The sequence below is a fragment of the Kogia breviceps genome, chromosome 6 (assembly GCF_026419965.1).
Source record: "Kogia breviceps isolate mKogBre1 chromosome 6, mKogBre1 haplotype 1, whole genome shotgun sequence".
Classification (NCBI taxonomy): Eukaryota; Metazoa; Chordata; class Mammalia; order Artiodactyla; family Physeteridae; genus Kogia; species Kogia breviceps.
The window spans coordinates 120,109,443-120,134,390 of NC_081315.1; the positions used below are offsets into that span (position 1 = coordinate 120,109,443).

Genomic DNA, 24,948 nt, shown 5'->3' on the forward strand with positions numbered 1-24,948 from the left:
TAACAAGACTGTTGTATGAAAACTCTGCTTGTGTTCTTCATCAACGAATACATGATTGTCTTCATGAAACAAGTCTGTTGCATCCTAAAACTTTACTTTGGCACTTCTATCTGTGTGTGTGTGTGTGTGTGTGTGTGTGTGTGTGTGTGTGTGTGTGTGTGTGTGAATGAAAACCTAAAGCATAGCGAGGATAAAATTCAGGTTAGAATAAAAATTACAGAGTTTAGATTTCACAGCTCATCCTTCATTTTCTGTTCCTGTTAAGTCATAGAATATAAAAAAGATAGAAAAATGCTTTCTTGCTATTTCAGATATAAAACCAGCTTCTTAAAGTGAGGCCATTATGTAGCAGAGCACATTTTCCCCAACACCAACACAATAATTCACTGGTTTAATATTTTTAATGATTACTAAAACAGTAAAATATTGTGTTGCATGGATCTGCTAGATAACAGAAGGAGTAGATCATCCATATATCTGTTGTACTTTCTTCCTTTTCAGATTCTCTTGCTTTGGTAATAAGATTCTGCATGCCATACAAGAGTGTCGCAACCAGACAGCAGCTCCACTGTCTATTCTGGCAAATTCAGGAAGAGAATAACTTCCTTTGTTTTGTCTACAATGTACATTCTTTAATAAAAGGAAAACAAACAAAATGATTTGTTAAACTACTATAGAGAATATAGATAAACAACAAGGACCTACTGTATAGCACAGGGAACTTATACCCAATATTTTGTAATAACCTATAAGGGAAAAGAATCTGAACAAGAACATATATGTGTGTGTGTGTGTGTGTGTGTGTATATGTGTGTGTGTGTGTATATATATATATATATATATATATATATATATATATATATGAAGTTGAATCACTTTGCTGTACACCAGAAACTAACACAACATTGTAAATCAACTATACTTCAATTTTAAAAAAGATTTGTTAATCAAGAGACTTTTCAGTATTTGTCAGGCATTTTTATACAGTCAGTGGGTTATTTTGTTCCTGAAATTACTTTGACTGCAATAGCTCATTACAGTATACTCATATTTATATAAGAAGTCTCTCAGCTGTATATGTGTTAAATAGGATATAAGTAGATCTATCCATATGATAGATCTAGGAAATTGGGTTTTCTGGGATTACATTTCTTTATTTTATTTGGCAATGTGCATGGCAGTGAAGAGCTTTAAATTTGGCATCTGTCATTGCCTATTTTGGTCCAAATTATATGATGCTAAATACCATAAAGAATACTGCACAGGGGAAGTCAGCAGTGGGTTATGAGAGTGGTAAACTTTATATTACCATGTGCTTGTGTCTGAATATTAGAACTGTTAGCCAGATGCTTCCTGTAGGCTTCCAGAGAGGCAGGAAGTGTGGTGCCACTGGGATCCAGAGGCACTGATATGAGGTATTCAGAAGATACATGAATCATGGGGTATATTCATTTCACTTGGCTCCATGTGGTTCCACTGACTTCACTGTGGGTAACCAGGTCTGCGCCAGGACCCTTTCCCTTCTGCTCTCTGATGACTTCGAGGTGCTGCCCATCTAGACCAGGCCCTGCAGTAATTTCACACACTCCCCTAAGAAAGTCCTCAGGGGCTGTCATGTATTTTCATGTGTTTGCTCTATTATCCCGCCCTGCTTGAGTCTTACAGATAATTGATGATGCTTCAGTTAATCATCTTTCCCCCTCTTTTGTTCACCAGGTACCTCAGGCTTGAAGGGGCTCTTTTATTGAGAATCGATGTCTTCTCCTAGGTAATTGATCACCATAGACCCAGGGACACTCGACTCATCATCGAGGGAGGGTAATCATCATGAATAATCAAAAAGCTGTAGCTGTGCTACTGCAAGAGTGCAAGCAAGTGCTGGACCAGCTCTTGTTGGAGGCATCAGATGTGTTAGAGGAGGACAAGAGGGAGGACCAGCGGTGCAGAGGTGAGGTCCTGATGGGAGGTGCTGGGGGGAGTGGGGAGCGGCGGGTTTGCTCTCCTTTCCCCTGTCTGAACAACACATTCTCACCTCTGCCCTATTTTTCTTCTCTTGGCAGATGACCACAGAGAGATGAGTGGATTTCTAGGGCATGAATGGGACATGGGCTGTGGGTGGACGGGCAGGGGAGGAAGCCCACTTTGTTGCAGTGAATTGCTGTCAGTTCTAATTTTAAGCTTCAGTAAACATGAGGCCACAAGAAACAGTTTAGTTCAAGAAGAACAAAGGGTCCAAGTGGGCTGGTGCACGTAAATTTCAATTATTAAAAAATTGAAGCAACTTCTGAATGGTGGCACATACTTTTTTTTCAAACTAGGCTTTTGTGCCTCATCAGTTTCCATAGACTTCTATGGTTTCCACAAATATGTCATCTCATCAGTCCCATCTCTCTTTTCTGATCATCAGTACATTTTCTCATCGTGTATTTACATCCCATTTGTAAAATAAATCCACTCATACTGATACATACTTATTGCATCATTATCAGCGTTTAAGAATTTGGCTTTTTTGCTCATTCATAGTTTGTGCCATTCATAGTTTTAGATGAGTCATTGTTTGGGAAGTTTCAGTCACAAAGCCTAGAAAGTTAAAGCAATTCTGATTTCTTCTTTAGCCAGTTTTGAAGAGGCAACCTTCTTAGATTTCTTTTTAGCATTCAGATAAATTTCCCTTCATTTCTGTCAGTGTGTCCCTTTTATGTGCTTTTAATATTTTTCTTTGTATTTTTAGTCATTTGCTATTCCTTACAGAAATAAGATCCCCATAGAAAATGCACACTCCCCATCCCTTTTGTTGTTGATTATGTAATGGGAAAAGGTTCTAGGAGAGTCTTTTTCCCACATTCTTGTATATAGGCACATATATTTTCATAAGAGAACTTTTAGGTGCCTTTAGAAGTCTTAATTTTTTGTAACCTGTCGTCCATGCTCTTTTCAAGATAACATGCTCCATGTCCAGTTGTTTCACAGCCTTAGTGTTTTCTTTCGTTACTAGCCAGATACATCAGGGTCTAACTTTGCTTGTTCCGGTGCTGATCCTAGTTCTCCCCAGGGGCAGTGTGTTGTGTTCTGTTATTTCTCCTGAAGTTTTTCTCTTCTCCTTTTACTACATCATGTCCTTTGTCCCTTCAGCCCAAATTCCTTTAAGCTTTGTGTTCTCCTTAGTGAAGACTCTGAGCCCCCAATCGGGAAGGATTTTCATTTTCTTTTTCTTCCCAAGTGCCACAGAATAGGAGAAATAATCAGTTTAGTTCCAGATAAGGCAAATCACAACTGCAAAATCACTCAATTAGCCATGGCCCTTCAGGTAAGCTGCTTGGGGAAGTAAGTGACCAGAGAGGCAGAGGAGGCTACTGCTCCATCAGGGGCGGACTGCTGGGGTTGGCTGAATCCAGTAAACCAATGGGGGAGGAACCCTGTGCTGAGCCATTAACAAACTCAGCATTTGCCCATCGCCACTGTGTGTTGCGTGGTCCACCCGAGCGCCATCAGTGCGGTTGGACACAGTCTGAACACGGAGCCTGTCCCTCGGCAGGTGGTTTCTGAGCAGCTCTAGCTCATGGGTCGGGCTGCCACTGCCACTGATGTCATCACCCGCATGGGCTCCCAGAGAAGGGCATTAGTACAGGGTCACTTAAGGCGACAGGTCCAGCCGGTGGACTCAAACACGAACACTGTGGGTTTTAGTCTTTTCCCTCTTCCTCTCAACCCCATCCTTTTTCTTCAGAAATTGTCATAGTCAGCATGGGTGACTAGTCCTAGCAACTCTAACTCCCTGAGATAGAGAAGGAACTGAAATCCAAAAAGAGATATATACATATATATATATATATATATATATATATATATATATATATATATATATTTTTTTTTTTTTTTTTTTTTTTTTTTTTTTTTTTTGCGGTACGCGGGCCTCTCACCGCTGCGGCCTCTCCCGTTGCGGAGCACAGGCTCCGGACGCGCAGGCGCAGCGGCCACGGCTCACGGGCCCAGCTGCACCGTGGCATGTGGGATCCCCCCGGGCCGGGGCACGAACCCGCGTCCCCTGCATCGGCAGGCGGACGCCCAACCACTGCGCCACCAGGAAAGCCCCAAGAGATATATTTTTAAAACATACTTCAGAGGCATCTTTTATTTCAGTATTCCCCAGTGGGCTGTCCACGTTCTGGCACGATCTGTACGGAAAGGGTGGTATGAGGAGGAAAAAAGGATTTGTAACAAATAGATCATCATGAAGAAATTTTGAAAATATTTAAAGCAATTCATTGCCAAAATATAGTGAAATTCTGGGAATCCAGAAATCACATTTCTGTTGTCATTTAACTAATCATTTGACTCCTGAGCTTGACACTCATGGACATAGTATCCAAATAATTTATCAGAACTGAAGTACTTTTGAGAGTGAAAAAGCACTATTAATAAGTACACTATGATTACATAGGACTGTCCTAAGCAAACAGAACTGAATAGTCGTCCTATTCATGATTATTTAGATATATCATTTAAGAAATTTTCTCTAAAAAAAAAAAAAAGAAAGAAATTTTCTCTATATGTATATTGGAAACATTTTCAAAGATTAAAATTATGTCAGTGCTGGTAAGAGGAGATTGTGACCACATAGGCTTCCAACCTCGTGGTTTTGCTTTCACTGGGAGAGTGCCATTGCACAGCGGGTGCTCAGTAGTTCTGGGTTACTGAATGGGGCAGGGGGTGGGGGAACAATGGTTTCAGTGTGATACTTGTAAGTTATCCTTAGTAGTCAGTCCAGATTGATCATTCATTGACATAGCCCGTGCATTATCCCCTCAATGCCAAGCAGTCCTTCCCCTCAGGAGACTTCCTTACATTTGCCCAGTTGGTGGCAAGGACTCAAAAAGACATCATGAACCAAGGCAGAGTTAGCTTTTCTTCCTTCTCTTCTTTTTTTTTTCACTCTCTTTGTCATATCTCTTTTGTCTTCTTTAGCATGTCTCATGTAAACATGAGACTAATCTTTCTTTTAACAATCATGGTGTGGTTTACAAAAGTGATAAGATGTGATACCAGCTTTCAGGGAGCTGACAGTCCACAGTTCAGGGAAAGGATAGATGTGGCTAAAGAACAGTGGGATGAACGCTGAAAGGAGCGTATGCACCTGTGGGTTTGGGAGCACTCATGAGGGACATCTCAGTTCCACTGGGAGATCATGGCGGGGCTGATGAGAAGTGGCAGTGTTTGCACTGAATGCTGAATGAAGTCAGTGGGCCTGAGCTTGGTCATGAGGCAATTGAGGGAGGGCAATGCAAACAGTGAGGACAGGATGTGCAAAAGCATTGGAGAATTTTGTGTAGAGCAATGGCCTGGTCCATACCTTATTCACAGCCCTGGTGGGGGGGGGGTGGGCACATGTGCTGCAGAATTCAGAATTTTTTCAAATGTTAGAAAGGAAAGTATGGTGTAAATACCATCTGTTACACTAACACTCCAGTAGAAGCTGGGGCAGCATCTACAGTCAAACATTAAAATTTTCAGAACAAAATGTTGACTAATCTCACTATAACAAGATTATAAATAGCCTCTAGTCAATTCAAATCTGGTTCGGGTGCCAAACTTAAAAAAAACCTTCTAGTTTGCAGAGCTTTTCAGGTTTCCCAAGTTTGGATAGGAGATTGTTGACTTATATAATTAACTGGGTTTGATGTCTATTAAGAGATTAACTATATCTCCTAATGTGAAACAAGGCCATTTCATAATAAATTGATATGGGTTTTTTGCATTCATTGTCTATATTCAAATGTAGTCCACAGGGAAAGTCTGAGGTGAGGTGAGGTCTTAGAGGAGAAAAAAAGAGGTTGTACAGATTGATTCTCTGCATTACCCAGCTGCCACAAGCCCCAAATGCCATTCCATCTCAGTCCCGTTCTCATTTTACAGGAAAAATAATATTTCCTTCATTCCTTTCTCTGATTCTTCATGCAGAGATAGTCACTGAAGTGCTTTACTTCCTGCTAAAACCTTTTTTAATGCCTGACTACCCCAATTTACCTGTAGGGCAAAGTAGACCAGGGCCACCCCTGACAGATAGCTTTTTGCTATTATTCTTGGAGTCAGAACCACCAGGTTAGGCCAGCCAGCAAGAAGTAGGAAAAAAAATTTTTTGCCACTGAGGTGCTTCATCATAACATTGGTAACTCAACAGCCTTTTCTTTGACTGCAATTTCCTTACCTGAACTCTGACCTTTTCAGCTTCACTCCCCAGCGAGTTAAGAACCCTGATCCAGGAGGCAAAGGAAATGAAGTGGCCCTTCGTGCCTGAAAAGTGGCAGTACAAACAAGCTGTGGGCCCAGAGGACAAAACAAACCTGCAGGATGTGATTGGCGCCGGGTTGGAGCAGTTACTGGTAGGAAGAACCACACCACCTGTTCCTCTGACACCCCCAAGTGAGGCATTTCGCCTCTAAGTGGTCTAATAGATTAAATTTCTTTGAAGCATAAAACAGACCCTACCCTTATGGTTGGCTCTGCCAGATTGACTAATGTGTGTGGGGGGAAGCTTTTTAAGAGGGTTTGCTTGCCCATAAGACCTTCTGTTGGAAAGGCAAATCAAGTACAAGTGAAGAAGGGTAGTCAGTGGGCCCAGTGAGAACCTGTCATGCTGAAATATTTGCATGACTTTAAAAAATATATATATTCTTTTTTTTTTTAAGTCTTTATTGAATTTGTTGCAATATTGCTTCTGTTTTTTATGTTTTGGTGTTTTGGCTGCAAGGCATGTGGGATCTTAGCTCCCCGACCAGGGATTGAATCCTCACCCCGTGCACTGGAAGATGAAGTCTTAACCACTGGACTGCCAGGGAAGTCCCTATTTGCATATTCTTGGTGGGGCAGAAGCAGTAGTTTTGATTCTGCCATGCCTCATAGCATTTTCATTTTAAAATACTACTTTCTAAAAGTTGGGTAGGTTAATCAAAATAAATTCACCACTATTTCATCCATGTGACTTGCTGTCTAAGCTATTGAGGTCTGGCATGTCCCTTCCCTGAGCCCTGCCTGGAATCCTGTTCACTCCCTTATCTCCTCATGATTCACACTGTTCAGGAAGTATCATATCAAAGTCATTGGCATGCTTATTCCTCACCTCATTTATTGGAAACTAATCAAATGGGTACCTCTACCCCAGATAGGAGAGAGCCTTAAGAATAACACATGAACACAGATTTGAGCTCAGATTTCAGGCTTAGGTTCTGGGGATGCTACTAGGAGTGCCATTTTCCTTTCTGATAGTGTTTTTTTTTCCCTACATTCTCTTAGATGATTATCAAAGAAGAGACTCTATTAGCTTGTATATTTTTTCTCACATAAAGTATAGACATTTGTCTGGAGACCAGGCATTACAAGTAATGATAATATTCCCCAAATTTTATTTTATTGGTTTACATGGGAATGTGTTTTGGGGTCATCCCAAAATAAATGTATAGATATAGACATTGTTTTTACCTATTAAAACAAAAATCCAGGGAAGATCCCCTAATCTGTGTACACATAACAGCATTGTTGGAGACAATGACTCCAACAGTCATTACTGTTGTCCAGTCATTACTGTTACTGGAGGAACAGTAACTGCCCCCCAAAAAACTTTCCAGCCCTCCAGAAAACAAACACCCAAGGTTAAGCAGACTGAGGACCGTAGGCAAAGGGAAGTGAATACTTGGAACGAATTCAGTGGTGAACCAGGGGTTTTAAATAAGTGTGCTTGTTGTTAGTGGAGAAATGGAATGGAACAAAAGCTGTAGTGTGTATATCACTGTAGGGTTTACAAAATGCTTGCACAGGCATCATCTCATTTAATTCTCAAAGTAGCCCTCCAGTGATTATTACCATTATCAAGCCCATTTTGCAGATGAGAAAATTAAGGTGCAGGGAGATTAACTTGCCTAGGGGAACAGACCAGTGAGTGGTGGAGCTGTGACTTAGGCCCTTCCTCCGTCCTGCTCCAGTTCTCCCTCTGGAAGCCTCAAGGAATGAACTTGAGAGCACAAGTAGAAGTCCTGAAACTTGTTTACTCTAATGCAAGCTGTAGAGTAGAACTTCCTGCAATGTTGGAAATGTTCTGTATCTCTGTTGCGCAATACATTTAGCCCCTGGCCACATGTGGCTCTTGAGCACCTGAAGTGTGGCTAGAATGACTGAAGAACTGAATTTTTAGTTTTATTTAATTTTTAAAATGAACTTCTTTGTAAATAGCCAGAGGTGGCTAGGGCCACTGTTTGATTGGATAGTGCAGCTCTAAAGCAATGGTGCTTTAATTAGACCTCCCAACAACAGCACTAGCATCATGCAGAAACTGAGTCAGATTCCTGGGCCCTGCACTAGTCTTACCAAATCAAAAACTCTGGGTGTGAGGGTCTAGCAGTCAACATTAGACAAGCCCTTCAGATGATTCTGTTGCATGTTAGAGTTTAAGAATGACTGTTGCAAAAAATAGGGTGGCCATTAATTGGGCAGCTCTAAGAATCAGTGCATTAGGCTGCTTCAGCCCATAATGTGTTTAACCTGGGAGCTCTTTGAACTCTGAGCATCATTTTCTTTAGATTACCCAGCAAGCTCTAAATTAAAGGCAGAGAGGCTGAACAGGACTGTGAGTGGAGAAGGGCTTGGAAGGCCCTGTGTGATTCGGCCGGTGGCATATAAGAACTTTCTATGGCTTCCCCGGAAGGTAAGAGCAGGATAGCTTCACAGAGGGAGTGACCCCTGCTTTGACCTTTGGGGCTTAGCAAGTTCCTCTGAATTTCCAGCCTAGGCTGAGAAACTGAGATGCAGCACATCACTGTAACCAGCGTTTTATTCCCTTCATTCCACGCACGCTTACCAGATCCCCCTCGCTGTATTCACAGCTGGTGGTGACGGCGGCGGAAAAACTGAAAATGGTGTTTTAAAAACTTCCAGGTCTCGCTGCATTTGGGGTAAATGTGAGTTGAGAGACAAACAGCTCATAGTTGTTAGACTATTTCAGGAATCCATTCATTATTCCTTCTACGTTCCCTCTATATATTGCACGGATGTCACAACTGGGGGGAAGTAAAGGCATAGAGAATTTAAGAAGTTTGTGCCCCGCTCACAAGGTCACTCAGGAGCAGCTCTTAGAATCAGCGCATTAGGCTGCTTTAGCCCGTAATGTGTTTAACCTGGGAGTTTTTTGAACTCTGAGCATCATTTTCTTTCGCTTACCCAGCAAGCTATAAATTAAGCAACCACACCTCCTAAAGGCTCTCAGGATGCTTTCATATTGTGTCAGACCCCAAGTGCACAATTGCTAAACCACTCTGTTTTGTAAATACGGAGAACTATAGCACCCTGTGAACTCAGGCTACTTTTAATATCTTAGCTTGTCAAAAGTATCTCGAGGAAATTCCATGATCCATGATTTGTTTTTGTCCCGTTATCCACTGGTTTCAGTATTACACTTTACTGAAGCTGGAGGACCATGTTATAATTGTGAGATTCTGTTCTTACATAAAAAATAGTTAAAGGCTGCTGAGTTTGGCTTTTCAGTTATCTCTTCTTACCGTTTTTTTTATAAATCTAAATTTCCGTGATTGTTTTTTTACCTTGAAATGAATCCTTCCCATAAAAAGTTTCCCTTCCATGTTAAAAATTAGCATTACACTTGAGGTGTAAACGCTGTCTTTAAGTTTATTCCACAAATAACAGGGCAAAGTTAAGCATAGAATTGTGCTGAGCGCCTGAGTTAGTAAAATTAAGGGTCATTTCTAATGTTCCTCTCTTAGGCTTAACTTAATCAAGAAAAATCGTATGTGTTTTGTGCTCTCCTTTCTGTTCTCCACAGCCTCCCCTGTTTCCTCCCTCTCCTACGTCCCCATCCCCCCAATCTTTTCTCATTTGGTGTGTGGCCACAGACAAATTTATGGCAGGGGCCAACCTCTTTTACGCTCCACACAAAGCTTGCTGACTTGAGAGAGTTTGTCTGCTCTCTCTCAGAAAAAACACCTGCAGCATGCTCCCCAAGAAACCTGGAGAGATGGGAGATTAATGTGGCTGTAATAGCTGGGCAGTGTTTTGGGTATTATGCCCTCTCCCCAGGTAGATGGGTCTTTTCCGAGATGATACCAATTATTTATTGCTGAAACATCTGTTGATAACTGCAGCTGCCCTTGCGAAACAAAGCATATCACGGGGTCACAGGCTATAGGGACCTATAATCCTACCTCATGCTAGTTTTAGACTATTCAGCAACACCCTCAAGTCCATGGGTTACCGTCATCTTCAGTGTCTTATCGTGCCATAGAAAATACTTTGTAAACACTGCCCTGCCCTGCAAGCTTTGAAGTATTATTTCATCTTCATCGGTAATTTATATTCCAGTGCCATTGTACTGTGGGAAAAAGAGGGGGAACCTTTTTTGTTTTCCATTTAATTGTATATCGCCTGACACTTTGACCTGTATTATTAGTATTAGTCAGAAAAAGGATTTTCTCCCTCTCTTATTTAAAAATAAAATTTCAAGGGAAAGTAAGCGCTCCTTCAGCTCCTTTCACTCAAAACAATGTTTACACTCTGAGAGGGAAAGATGAAAAGCACAAGCAATTTTTTTCAACTGTCAGAGAAGGGCATTTCAGTTTTTGAAAGAGAACAGTAAGGCCCTTATAAATATCATTCAGCAAAACCTTTGATGGATTTTTCACAAAGTAGTGAAGGCTTTTAGCCTTTAGCATTAGCTTCAGTTTAGCTTGGTTTGGGGAGAACACAGCAGAGTTCTAACTAGTAAAACTGTCCTTGCTTGTGAGATGCCAGGACACGAAGGCACTGGCCTCAATGTGATTGCCAACTTTCGTGATTTCTTCAGTGACTTTCACACTCCTGAAAAGGACAACTTCTACATGATTAAGAGAAAATATGAAAAGAAAACTTTTGAAAGGGAAATAAAGGGCCTGTTTGGATTTGCATGTCAGCGGCAGTTGGGAGCAGACAGGGCTGCAGGGCCAAGAATTGTTTCATAGACCAGGGTTTTGAGCATTCCCTGCAGATTTGGGGGTCCTGATGCAGGAACTGGCCTCTTCCCAACCCTGCTTCTGTGGGGGGAGGGAACCTGGATTTAGTGTGGTACCTCTGTAAAGAGACACACCGTAATCTTTATAGGTTGTCTAACTACATACAGTACAAGGAGATGAAGCAGGCTCACAATGAGGATATTTTTTCCATTTCACAATCATGAGGATGGACAATCTGATAACCGTTACTCAACAGACTTTAAGGGATTTGAAGAGAGACCAAAAATATAACTGTTTTCTTATGCTCATATGGTTGAAAAACATTTGTGGATGAATACAGTTTGATAAATTTAGCTTTCAGAATATTGTTTCTAATATGTCTCTTTAGATAGTCTAGGTGTCTTTAAATTGTTGGTATTTGTAATTTTGAACTACTTAAAATATTAAAGCGTCAAGAATTAAAACATAAATAAATATGAATAAATGTAAGAATCACTTGTCACAAGACTTCAGGGAAATTTTTTTTTTTTTTTTTTTTTTTTTTTTTTTTGCGGTACACAGGCCTCTCACTGTTGTGGCCTCTCCCGTTGCGGAGCACAGGCTCCAGACGCGCAGGCTCAGTGGCCATGGCTCGGGCCCAGCCGCTCCGTGGCATGTGGGATCTTCCCACACGTGGCACAAACCCATGTCCCCTGCATCGGCAGGCAGACTCTCAACCACTGCGCCACCAGGGAAGCCCGGGAAATATTTTTAAATGTCTAGTGTGAGTAACCTGGAAGCAGAGAGGTAGTAAAGAAGGGCCTTTAGTGAAAGATAACTAAAGTATGAATTTATTAGAAAATGAAATGTGAGGTCGAAGAAAGATACGGGTATGAGGACAAAGTAAGGGGGTGAGATGCTATCCATAGGAACAATAAAATTTCCTCCATGAATAAGCTCTGGGTTAAAAGATGTTCTTAAAACTAATTTTAAGACCATTTATTACAGGCACCAGTTTTCATATTAATAGTAGAGAACTCAGAACAGTAATAGGTGCTTTTGGGGTTATGATTTGTTCAGCAACTTATTTTCTCAAATGAGGTTTTCATCTTTAACTATGTCGTTTGGGGCTTTAATAACAAATCTTTTTCATCAGGATGCTAAAAGCAAAGTGAATATGAACTGTATATTTATTCATTCATTCAGGAAAACTTTATTGAGTATTAATATGTGCCAAGAATTTGATATAGAGCACTGAGAGTAATGCAAGAGAAATAGAAGACCTAATTCATGTTCCAGAAAAACTACCAGAGTGAAGAGATAGGGCAACCCTTTGTCAAAGGCTTGCTTGTTGGAATGGTTCCTCCCATTTATTAACCACCAAATGTGTGGCGGGTAGTCAATACATATTCTTCTAATTCCTACAGACTTAGCCATATGACCTGTCCTACCAGTGAAAGGTGATTAGAAGTGACAGAGCTTTATAAGCCATTGTGTAGTTCAGCAGTTGGAAGCTTTCCTTTGCTTCATGAGAAAGAGAAAGGCTGCTCCCTCAGCCTGGATCCTGGAAAGGGCAAGATACAGGGAGCAGAGTCTCCGAGTTAGAGCCAAACTGCACCCAATGTGAAATATGAACAAACACCAAAAACTTTGTTGTTAAAGGCACTGAAATTTGGGGGTTATCACAGTTTTACCAAGCGTTATGGGTTGATTTGTTCCCCATCAAAATACCCTGATGTCCTAACTCTCAGTACCTCAGCATGTGACTTTATTTGACAATACGGCCATTGCAGATGGAATCAGTTAAGACGAGGTTATAGTGGAGTAGAGTGAGCCCTTAATCCAGTCTGACTGGTGTCCTTATAGGAAGACAGCCATGTGAAAACACAGAGACACAGAATGCCATGTGACGATGGAGGCAGAGGTTGGAGTTCTGCAGCTACAGGTCAAGGAATGCCACGGATTTCTGGCAACACCAGAAGCTAAGAGAAAGGCAAGGAACCTTAGAGAGAGCATGACCCTACTGACACTTTGATTTCAGACTTGTGGCCTCCAGAACTTTGAAACAACACATCTTTATGTTTTAAGCCACCTCGTTTGTGGTACTTTGTCATGTCAGCCACAGGAAACTAGCACACCAAGTGAAAGCTAGCTTATGCACATGTAGAATATAATGAAACAAGAAAGCTCTCAAATGACTTCAAGATTCTTAGCACGTGGTCCTCTGCCCCCATAGGGAGGAAGGCAAAATAAACCACAGTCCAGTCAAGAACAGAATTTGTTCCAAAGAACATTTCAACAAAAATAGTGTCTACAAGGGAAAAAAAAGTAGGTTCTAGTATCTGCTGTATTATTTCATCCCTAAGCATGACTGGAGAAAGTAGACTGGAGAAAACATATCACTCTTCCTACTTCATGCCGTTTTGAGCAGCCCACTAAACATCTCCATTTGGATGTCCCAGATAGCTCAAGTCCAATAGGTCGAAACCTGAACTCCTCATCTCCCAGCTCCTTCTCCCTCCACCAGCCACGTTTTATTCTCCTCCAGTGGTCACCGTGCCATTAAATGGTACAATGAACCACCCAGTCACCCCGGTCAAGCCGTAGGAATCTCCTGTAACTCTATCTCCCCCTCAACCCTCATTTCTTATTGGTTATCAAATCCTAATTTTCATCTTAAATATCTCCCAAATGCATCTTCTTCAACCCTAGTGCAGCTATACTAGTTCAGCCCCCTATTATCTCTTTCCTAGACCATATTCCAACCCTCTCCCTATCTCTAGTCATGTCCCATGTGTCATAAGGATAGTAAGGTTATACTGCAGGAAAAAACCCAAACAACTCCAAAATCTTAGGGGTTTAAAGCAATAAAGATTTGTTCCTTCCTCTTGCTATATGTCCATCTGAGGGAATGTTGGTGGGAGTTCAGCCTTATGTCACTCCCCCTCAGAGTCAGCTTGATGGGATACCTATCATTTAGAATATTGCTGGTTGCCATGGCAGGGGGAAGGGGAAATTGTGACTTGCACAGTGGCTCTTAAATACTTCCATACAGAAGTGACCATTGGTCAAGATAAGCCACATAGTCACACCTCGTTTCAAGGAGCCAGGGAAGCACAATTCTACCATGTGCTCAGAAGGAGGAGACCCAGAAATACATGGGCAGATAGTACCCATTATTGCCATGGCTCCCAGCTTTTCTCCACACTGTCGCCAAAGCCATCTTTCTAAAAGAGCAATCTGACATTTTTTCTTGCTTAAATTTTTTAGGATGAGGGTGGGGGAATCTCAGTTAATTTAGAGATAATAAATAACATGTATATTTTACAAAAGCATCTAATACTAATCCTGAACAATAAAATCTAAATAAATTTGAATGAACATTTTTATTAAAGTGGTGGGATTACAAGTTACTTTTATTCTTTATATTTCTTTGATTCCATAATAGACATCTCTTACCATTATAGAAAAAAAAAAAAAAAGGAAGGGGATTGAGAGAAAGAGAAGAGCATTTGTTGTTCAGTTGCCCTTAAATCTAAATAGGATCAAATGTTCAAAAACCTAAGTGAGGATAGTAAAGTTATGCTGCATCACTTCTCTAAGAGCATATAAAGTCAAATATGAACTGCTCAGATTCTAAAGGAGAAGCTAACGTCATTAATTAAATGACATCGATCATGCATCTTTTTTTTAACATCTTTATTTGAGTATAATTGTTTTACAATAGTGTGTTAGTTTCTCCTTTACAACAAAGTGAATCAGTTATACATATACATATGTTCCCATATCTCTTCCCTCTTGCGTCACCCTCCCTCCCACCCTCCCTATCCCACCCCTCTAGGTGGTCACAAAGCACAGAGGTGAACTCCCTGTGCTATGCGGCAGCTTCCCACCAGCTAACTTACATTTGGTAGTGTGTATATGTCCCTGCCACTCTCTCACATCATCACAGCTTACCCTTCCCCCTCCCCATATCCTCAAGTCCATGCTCTAGTAGGTCTGTGTTTTATTACCGTCCTACCCCTAGGCTCTTCATGACAATTTTTTTTCTTAGATTCCATATATATGTGTTAGCATACGGTATTTGTTTTTCTCCTTCTGACTTACTTCACTCTGTATGACAGACTCCAGGTCCATCCAGCTCATTACAGATAACTCAGTTTCATTTCTTTTTATGGCTGAGTAATATTCCATTGTATATATGTGCCACATCTTCTTTATCCATTCATCTGTTGATGGACACTTAGGTTGCTTCCATGTCCTGGCTATTGTAAATAGAGCTGCAATGAACATTTTGGTACATGACTCTTTTTGAATTATGGTTTTCTCAGGGTATATGCCCAGTAGTGGGATTGCGGGGTCATATGGTAGTTCTATATGTAGTTTTTTAAATAACCTCCATACTGTTCTCCATAGTGGCTGTATCAATTTACATTCCCACCAACAGTGCAAGAGTGTTCCCTTTTCTCCACACCCTCTCCAGCATTTATTGTTTCTAGAGTTTTTGATGATGGCCATTCTGACTGGTGTGAGATGATATCTCATTGTAGTTTTGATTTGCATTTCTCTAATGATTAATGATGTAGAGCATTCTTTCATGTGTTTGTTGGCAATCTGTATATCTTCTTTGGAGAAATGTCTTTTTAGTTCTTCTACCCATTTTTGGATTGGGTTGTTTGTTTTTTTGTTATTGAGCTGCATGAGTTGCTTATAAATTTTGGAGATTAATCCTTTGTCAGTTGCTTCATTTGCAACTATTTTCTTCCATTCTGAGGGTTGTCTTTTGGTCTTGTTTATGGTATCCTTTGCTGTGCCAAAGCTTTTAAGTTTCATTAGGTCCCATTTGTTTATTTTTGTTTTTATTTCCATTTCTCTAGGAGGTGGGTCAAAAAGAATCTTGCTGTGATTTAGGTCATAGAGTGTTCTGCCTATGTTTTCCTCTAAGAGTTGGATGGTGTCTGGCCTTACATTTAGGTCTTTAATCCATTTTGAGTTTATTTTTGTGTATGGTGTTGGGGAGTGTTCTAATTTCATTCTTTTACATGTAGCTGTCCAGTTTTTCCAGCACCACTTACTAAAGAGGATGTCTTTTCTCCACTGTATATTCTCGCCTCCTTTATCAAAGATAAGGTGACCGTATGTGCGTGGGTTTATCTCTGGGCTTTCTATCCTGTTCCATTGATCTATATTTCTGTTTGTGTGCCAGTACCATCCTGCCTTGATTACTATAGCTTTGTAGTATAGTCTGAAGTCTAGGAACCTGATTCCTCCAGCTTCGTTTTTCTTTCCCAAGAGTGCTTTGGCTATTCAGAGTCTTTTTTTTCCCATACAAATTGTGAAATTTTTTGTTCTAGTTCTGTGAAAAGCCAGTGGTCATTTGATAGGGATTGCGTTGAATCTGTAGATTGCTTTGGGTAGTAGAGTCATTTTCACAATGTTGATTCTTCCAATCCAAGAACATGGAATATCTCTCCATCTATTTATATCATCTTTAATTTCTTTCATCAGTGTCTTATAATTTTCTGCATACAGGTCTTTTGTCTGCTCAGGTAGGTTTATTCCTAGATATTTTATTCTTTTTGTTGCAATGGTAAATGGGAGTGTTTTCTTAATTTCACTTTCAGATTTTTCATCATTAGTGTATAGGATTGCAAGAGATTTCTGTGCATTAATTTTGTATCCTGCTACTTTACCAAATTCATTGATTAGCTCTAGTAGTTTTCTGGCAGCATCTTTAGGATTCTCTACGTATAGTATCATGTCATCTGCAGACAGTGACAGTTTTACTTCTTTTCCAATTTGTATTCTTTTATTTCTTTTTCTTCTCTGATTGCCATGGCTAGGACTTCCAAAACTATGTTGAATACTAGTGGTGAGAGTGGACATCCTTGTCTCGTTCCTGATCTGAGAGGAAATGCTTTCAGTTTTTCACCATTGAGGATGATGTTGGCTGTGGGTTTGTCATATATGGGCTTTATTATGTTGAAGTAGGTTCCCTCTATGCCCACTTTCTGGAGAGTTTTTAATCATAAATGGGTGTTGAATTTTGTCAAAAGCTTTTTCTGCATCTATTGAGATGATCATATGGTTTTTATTCAATTTGTTAATAAGGTGTATCACATTGATTGATTTGCATATATTGAAGAATCCTTGAATCTCTGGGATAAATCCCACTTGATCATGGTGTATGATCCTTTTAATGTGCTGTTGGATTCTGTTTGCTAGTATTTTGTTGAGGATTTTTGCATCTATGTTCATCAGTGATATTGGCCTGTACTTTTCTTTCTTTGTGACATCTTTGTCTCGTTTTGGTATCAGGGTGATGGTGGCCTCGTAGAATGAGTTTGGGAGTGTTCCTCCCTCTGCTATATTTTGAAAGAGTTTGAGAAGGATAGGTGTTAGCTCTTCTCTAAATGTTTGATGGAATTCACCTGTGAAGCCATCTGGTCCTGGGCTTTTCTTTGTTGGAAGATTTTTGAACACACTTTCAATTTTAGTGCTTGTGATTGGTCTGTTAATATTTTCTGTTTCTTCCTGGTTCAGTCTCGGAAGGTTGTGCATTTCCAAGAACTTGTTCATTTCTTCCAGGTTGTCCATTTTATTGGCATAGAGTTGCTTGTTGTAATCCCTCATGATCCTTTATATTTCTGCAGTGTCAGTTGTTGCTTCTCCTTTTCATTTCTAATTCTATTGATTTGAGTCTTCTTCCTTTTTTCTTGATAAGTCTGGCTAATGTTTCATCAATTTTGTTTATCTTGTCAAAGAGCCAGCTTTTAGTTTTATTGACCTTTGCTATCATTTATTTCTTTTTCATGTGTTTCTGATCTGATCTTTATGATTTCTTTCCTTCTGCTAACTTTGGAGTTTGTTTCTTCTTTCTCTAATTGCTTTAGGTGTAAGGTTAGGTTGTTCATTTGAGATGTTTCTTGTTTCTTAAGGTAGGATTGCATTGCTATAAACTTCCCTCTTAGAACTGCTTTTGCTGCATCCCATAGGTTTTGGGTTGTCGTGTTTGCATCATCGTTTGTTTCTAGGTATTTTTAAATTTCCTCTTTAATTTCTTCAGTGGTCTCTTGGTCATTAAGTAGTGTGTTGTTTAGCCTCCATGTGTTTGTATGTCTTACAGATTTTTTCCTGTAATTGATATCTAGTCTCATAGCGTTGTGGTCAGAAAAGATACTTGATATGATTTCAGTTTTCTTAAATTTACCAAGGCTTGATTTGTGACCCAAGATATGATCTATCCTGGAGAATGTTCCATGAGCACTTGAGAAAAATGTGTATTCTGTTGTTTTTGGATGGAATGTCCTATAAACATCAGTTAAGTCCATCTTGTTTAATGTATCATTTAAAGCTTGTGTTTCCTTATTTATTTTCATTTTGGATGATCTGTCCATTGGTGAAAGTGGTGTGTTAACGTCCCCTACTATGATTGTGTTACTGTCTATTTCCCCTCTTATGGCTGTTAGCCTTTGCCTTATGTATTGAGGTGCTCCTATGTTGGGTGCATAAATATTTACAATTGTTACATCTTCTTCATGGATTGATCCCTTGATCATTATGTAGTGTCCTTCTTTGTCTCTTGTAATAGTCTTTACTTTAAAGTCTATTTTGTCTGATATGAAAATTGCTACTCCAGCTTTCTTTTGATTTCCATTTGCATGGAATATCTTTTTCCATCCCCTCAATTTCAGTCTGTATATGTCCCTAGGTCTGAAGTGGGTCTCTTGTAGACAGCATATATATGGGTCTTGTTTTTTGTATCCATTCATCCAGTCTGTGTTGTTTGGTTGGAATATTTAATCCATTTACATTTAAGGTAATTATCGATATGTCTGTTCGTATTACCATATTCTTAATTGTTTTGGGTTTATTATTGTAGGTCTTTTCCTTCTCTTAGGTTTTCTGTCTAGAGAAGTTCCTTTAGCATTTGTTGTAAAGCTGGTTTGGTGGTGTTGAATTCTCTTAGCTTTTGCTTGTCTGTAAAGGTTTTAATTTCTCCGTCAAATCTGAATTAGATCCTTGCTGGGTAGAGTAATCTTGGTTGTAGGTTTTTCTCCATCACTTTAAATATGTCCGGCCACTCCTTTCTGGCTTGCAGAGTTTCTGCTGAAAGTTCAGCTGTGTTAACCTTATGGGGGTTCCCTTATGTGTTATTTGTTGTTTTTCTCTTGCTGCTTTTAATATTTGTTCTTTGTATTTAATTTTTGATAGTCTGATTAATATGTGTCTTGGCTTGTTTCTCCTTGGATTTATCCTGTATGGGACTCTCTGTGCTTCCTGGACTTGATTAACTATTTTCTTTCCCATATTAGGGAAGTTTTCAACTATAATGTCTTCAAATATTTTCTCAGTCCCTTTCTTTTTCTCTTTTTCTTCTGGGACCCCTATAATTCGAATGTTGGTGTGTTTAATGTTGTCCCAGAGGTCTCTGAGACTGTCCTCAATTCTTTTCATTCTTTTTTCTTTATTCTGCTGTGCAGTAGTTATTTCCACTATTTTATCTTCTAGGTCACTTATCCGTTCTTCTGCCTCTGTTATTCTGCTATTGATCCCTTCTAGAGAATTTTTTATTTCATTTATTGTGTTGTTCATCATTGTTTGTTTGCTCTTTAGTTCTTCTAGGTCCTTGTTAAACCTTTCTTGTATTTTCTCCATTCTGTTTCCAAGATTTTGGACATCTTTACTCTAGTTATTCTGAATTCTTTTTCAGGTAGACTGCCTATTTCCTCTTCATTTGTTAGGTTTGGTGGGTTTTTGCCTTGCTCCTTTATCTGCTGTGTGTTTCTCTGTCTTCCCATTTTGCTTATCTTACTGTGTTTGGGGTCTTCTTTTCGCAGGGTGTAGTTTCGTAGTTCCCGTTGTTTTTGGTGTCTGTCCCCAGTGGCTAAGGTTGGTTCAGTGGGTTGTGTAGGCTTCCTGGTTGAGGGGACCAGTACTGGTGTTCTGGTGGATGAGGCTGGATCTTGTCTTTGTGGTGGGCTGGTCCACATCTGGTGGTGTGTTTTGGGGTGTCTGTGACCTTATTATGATTTTAGGCAGCCTCTGTGCTAGTAGATGGGGTTGTGTTCCTGTTTTGCTAGTTGTTTGGTATAGGGTGTCCAGCACTGTAGCTTGCTGGTCGTTGAGTGGAGCTGGGTCTTGGCGTTGAGATGGAGATCTCTGGGAGATTTTCGCCATTTGATATTACATGGAGCTGGGAGGTCTCTTGTGGACCAGTGTCCTGAACTTGGCTCTCCTACCTCAGTGGCACAGCCCTGATGCCTGGCTGGAGCACCAAGAGACCGTCCTCCACACGGCTCAGAATAAAAGGGAGAAAAAAAAGAAAGAAGAGGATAAATAAAATAAAGTTATTAAAAAATAATTGTTAAGAAAAACAATTTTTTAAGTAATAAAGAAACAAAATGGACAGACAGAACTCTAGGACAAATGGTAAAAGCAAAGCTATACAGACAAAATCACACACAGAAGCATACACATACACACTCACAAAAAGAGAAAAAGGTAAAAAATATGTATATATCGTTGTTCCCAAAGTCCACCTCCTCAATTTGGGATGATTCGTTGTCTATTCAGGTATTCCACAGATACAAGGTACATCAAGTTGATTGTGGAGCTTTAATCCGCTGCTTCTGAGGCTGCTGGGAGAGATTTCCCTTTCTCTTCTTTGTTTGCACAGCTCCCAGGGTTCAGCTTTGGATTTGGCTCCGCCTCTGCATGTAGGTCGCCTGAGGGCATCTGTTCTTAGCTCAGACAGGACGGGGTTAAAGGGGCCACTGATTTAGGGGGCTCTGGATCACTGAGGCCCGGGGGAGGGAGGGGCACGGATGCGGAGCGAGCCTGCAGCGGCAGAGGCCAGCATGACGTTGCACCAGCCTGAGGCGCACCGTGGTTCTCCCAGGGAAGTTGTCCCTGGATCACGGGACCCTGGCAGTGGCGGGCTGCACAGGCTCCCTGGAGGGGATATGTGGATAGTGACGTGTGCTCGCACTCAGGTTTCTTGGTGGCGGCAGCAGCAGCCTTAGCGTTTCATGCCCGTCTCTGGGGTCTGCACTGACAGCCGTGGGTTGCTCCCGTCTCTGGAGCTCGTTTAGGCTGCGCTCTATTTTTTTTTTTTTGCGGTACGCGGGCCTCTCACTGTTGTGGCCTCTCCCGTTGTGGAGCACAGGCTCCGTACGCGCAGGCTGAGCAGCCATGGCTCACGGGCCCAGCCGCTCCGCGGCATGCGGGATCTTTCCGGGGGACGAACCCGTGTCCCCTGAATGAGCAGGTGGACTCTCAACCACCGCGCCACCAGCGAAGCCCGAGGCTGCGCTCTTAATCCCCTCTCCTCGCGCACCGTGAAACGGAGAAACAAGAAAAAGTCACTTGCCTCTTAAGCAGCTCCAGACTTTTTCCCGGACTCCCTCCCGGCTAGCTGTGGCGCACTAGCCCCCTTCAGGCTGTGTTCACGCAGCCAACCCCAGTCCTCTCCCTGGGATCCGACCGAAGCCCGAACCTCAGCTCCCCCTCCCCCGCCCGCACTGGCGGGTGAGCAGACAAGCCTCTCGGACTGGTGAGTGCGGGTCAGCACCGATCCTCCGTGCGGGAATCTCTCCGCTTTGCCCTGCGCACCCCTATTGCTGCGCTCTTCTCCGTGGCTCCGAAGCTTCCCCCTCTGCCACCCACAGTTTCCGCCCACGAAGGGGCTTCCTAATGTATGGGAACCTTTCCTCCTTCCCAGCTCTCTCCGACTGGTTCAGGTCCCGTCCCTATTGTTTTGTGTCTGTTTTTCCTTTTTTCTTTTGCCCTACCCCGATACATGGGGAGTTTCTTGCCTTTTGGGAGGTCTAAGGTCTTCTGCCAGCGTTTAGTAGGTGTTCTGTAGGAGTTGTTCCACATGTAGATGTATTTCTGATGTATCTGTGGGGAGGAAGGTGATCTCCGCGTCTTACTCTTCTGCCATCTTGAAGCTTCTCCAGATCTTGTGCTTGTTTTAAAGGTAGAACCAACAGCATTTGCTGATGGGTTAGATGTAGAGTATGAGAGAAGGAGAAGAGCCACAAACTTAGAATGAAATCTCTGAACTTTTGTCCCTCAGCAAATGAATGAATGAGTTGTCATTACTGAGATGGAAAAGCAAGTATGGAAGAGAAAATAGAGTTTTGTTTTAAACATGTTAAGCTTGAGATACCTAACTGACATCCACATCGGGCTATTTATTGTCTAGGCAGTTTCATACACTGGGCAGCATTGCAAGAAAGAACTCAGTATGGTATTTAAATTTGGGATTGTCAACAGAAGTGATATTTGCGGCCATGGAACAGTCTAAGTGAGTGTAGCTAGAGGAGGGAAGCAGTCTTAGGACTGAATCCTAGGGCTTTAACATTCAGAGGCTGGAAAAGAAGGATTCTCCAGCAAATTAGAGTGAGCAGCCAATGAGGTAGGAAGAAAACCAGGAGAGTGTGAAATGCCAGAAGTTACCTGAATAAAAAAAGAGGGATTGATTGTCACAGCCAAATGGTTCTAGGAGTTTGAATAAGATGAGGATTAATAAATGGTCATTGGGCTTCCCTGGTGGCGCAGTGGTTAAGAATCTGCCTGCCAATGCAGGGGACATGGGTTCAAGCCCTGGTCTGGGAAGATCCCACATGCTGTGGAGCAGCTAAGCCCGTGCACCATAACTACTGAGCCTGCACTCTAGCGGCCGCGAGCCACAACTACTGAAGCCTGCGCACCTAGAGCCCATGCTCTGCAACAAGAGAAGCCACCACAATGAGAAGCCCACGCACTGCAACGAAGAGTAGCCCCCGCTCACCACAACTAGAGAAAGCCTGCGCGCAGCAAAGAAGACCAAAATGCAGCCAAGAAAATAAATTAAATTTTTTTTAAAAAAAGGTCATTGGATTTGGAGGTTGTTGGCAACCTAGAAAAGAATGGGTTCAGTGGAGTGTTGGGGATGAAAGCTATAGATTTAAGAAAGAGTGGGAGGTGAGGGAGCAAAGACTGAGTTTAGGCAACTCTTGAGATTGGCTGTAAAGAGGGACAGGGAAGTGGGATAGGTGCTGGGGGCAGAATGCTGTGGACTGAATATTTGTATCCTTACCTCCCAAATTCATAGGTTGAAATGCTAACCCTCAAGGTGATGGTTTTGGAGGGGGTTCTTTGGGAGATGATTAGGCCTTGAGGACAGAGCCCTCATGAATGGGATTAGTGCCCTTATAAAAGAGGTCCCAGAGAGACACAGAGAAAAGATGCCATCTGTGAACCAGGAAGCAGGCCCTCACCAGGCATGGAATCTGCCAGTCTTGGACTTCCCAATCCCCAGAACTGTGAGAAATAAATTTCTGTTGTTTATAAACCACTCAGTTTATGGCATTTTTGTTATGTCAGCTTGAAAGGACTAAGATATATGGTTATGGGAGGACTTTTTTTAAAAAATAAATTTATATTTTTAAAATTTATTTATTGTTGGCTGTGCTGGGTCTTCGTTGCTGTGCATGGGCTTCCTCTAGTTGCAGCGAGCGGGGGCTATCTTCGTTGCGGTGCGTGGGCTTCTCATTGCGGTGGCTTCTCTTGTTGCAGAGCATGGACTCTAGGCACACGAGCTTCAGTAGTTGTGGCTCGCGGCTGCAGAGAGCAGGCTCAGTAGTTGTGGCGCATGGGCTTAGTTGCTCCGCAGCATGTGGGATCTTCCTGGAACAGGGATCGAACCTGTGTCCCCTGCATTGGCAGGCGGATTCTTAACCACTGCACCACCAGGGAAGTCCCGGGAGGACTTTTTAAGATGGAAGATATTGTAATGTTTGTATGCTGATGAGAATGATCCAGTAGAGGTAAGGAAATTAATGATGCAGAAGTGAAAGAAAAGTATTTACAAGCATAATGTCCTAGAGTAAAGAAGGCAGGATAGAATTGAGTATTTAAGTGGGGGGTTGGCCTTACACATGCCAATAGGAAAGTAGGGAGGACACATGGGTTACAATACAGGAGGGTTGGCAGATTTGGGTAAGAGAATAAGGGAGATCTCATCTCACTGACTATTTCCTTAGTGAAATAAGAAGCCAGCTCATCAGCTGAGTGTGAGGAGGTTAAAGGGGCTGTGGCAGCTGGAGAGGAGAGCAAAAGTATAATAGTAGCTGGGTTGTTAGGCCATGCTAAGGGCCAGCCTCAGGTTATGGTAATAAATTTAAAGTGTTATGGTTGTGTGTTTTTCTCCAGCCACATTCACTTGCTTGGGTAGCAGCTCAGATTAAGCAGAGAATTACACACAATTTGAAAATATTAAGTGACAATAAATAATATTCATCTTCCCCTCCTGTATTCAGAACCAACTGAAAGATAGATGCAAAAGAGCAATCTTTATTATTCTAAAACAGATAGGGGAATGTAGCTTTAGGTTTTCAGACAAGTGGGTTGGAAAATTCTTCACTCCAGACACATCTTGTTGCTGGCAGGCCCCTTCCCTTACTGTAGAACAGGGAGGAAGACTTGAAGAGAAGAAAGAGGAAGGTCTGAGCCAGGAATGCTACTCCCATCAGATAACTCACTCCACCCCCAGTAGGGAGGAGGAGTGAGGGGTGGGGTAAGAGGCTAAAGGTCAGGCCAGCTCCCGGGTTCTCAACTCTAGAATCATGGGAATCACCTGGGGATCATCGGTATCACCTGGGTATCGTTTAGAGAAACATGTCTGGGTGCACTTCCAGAGATTCTGATTTAACAGGCCTGGGGTGCCATCTGGGCATCTGGATTTTTAAAAGCCTACCTAGGGGATTCTAATACGAGGCCAACATTTTTTCTTAACAATAAACATGGTCAGAATTGCCAGGCAAATATGATAGAAGTTGAAAGCAGCAAAGGAGCGAAGAATGCTTATTAAAAAGTTGCTGTGTTGATGCACCATGGAATTTAAAGAGGCAAGTGAGGACATGAGGGATTGATGGCGTAGCACGCACGCACGCGCGCACACACACACACACACACACACACACACACACACACA

At 41.6% G+C, this 24,948-nt stretch overlaps 1 protein-coding gene across 1 annotated transcript in view; it reads left to right on the plus strand.

The window, feature by feature from the left end:
* The window catches only part of ALPK1 (alpha kinase 1), a 118,703-nt gene that overhangs the window by 62,424 nt on the left and 31,331 nt on the right, over window positions 1–24,948 (plus strand). The window contains exons 3-4 of the mRNA XM_059066614.2: window positions 1,717–1,948; window positions 6,226–6,380. Of these exons, the coding sequence (XP_058922597.1) occupies window positions 1,828–1,948; window positions 6,226–6,380 (276 nt within the window). The 5' untranslated portion in view covers window positions 1,717–1,827. The remainder of the gene's footprint in view (window positions 1–1,716; window positions 1,949–6,225; window positions 6,381–24,948) is intronic.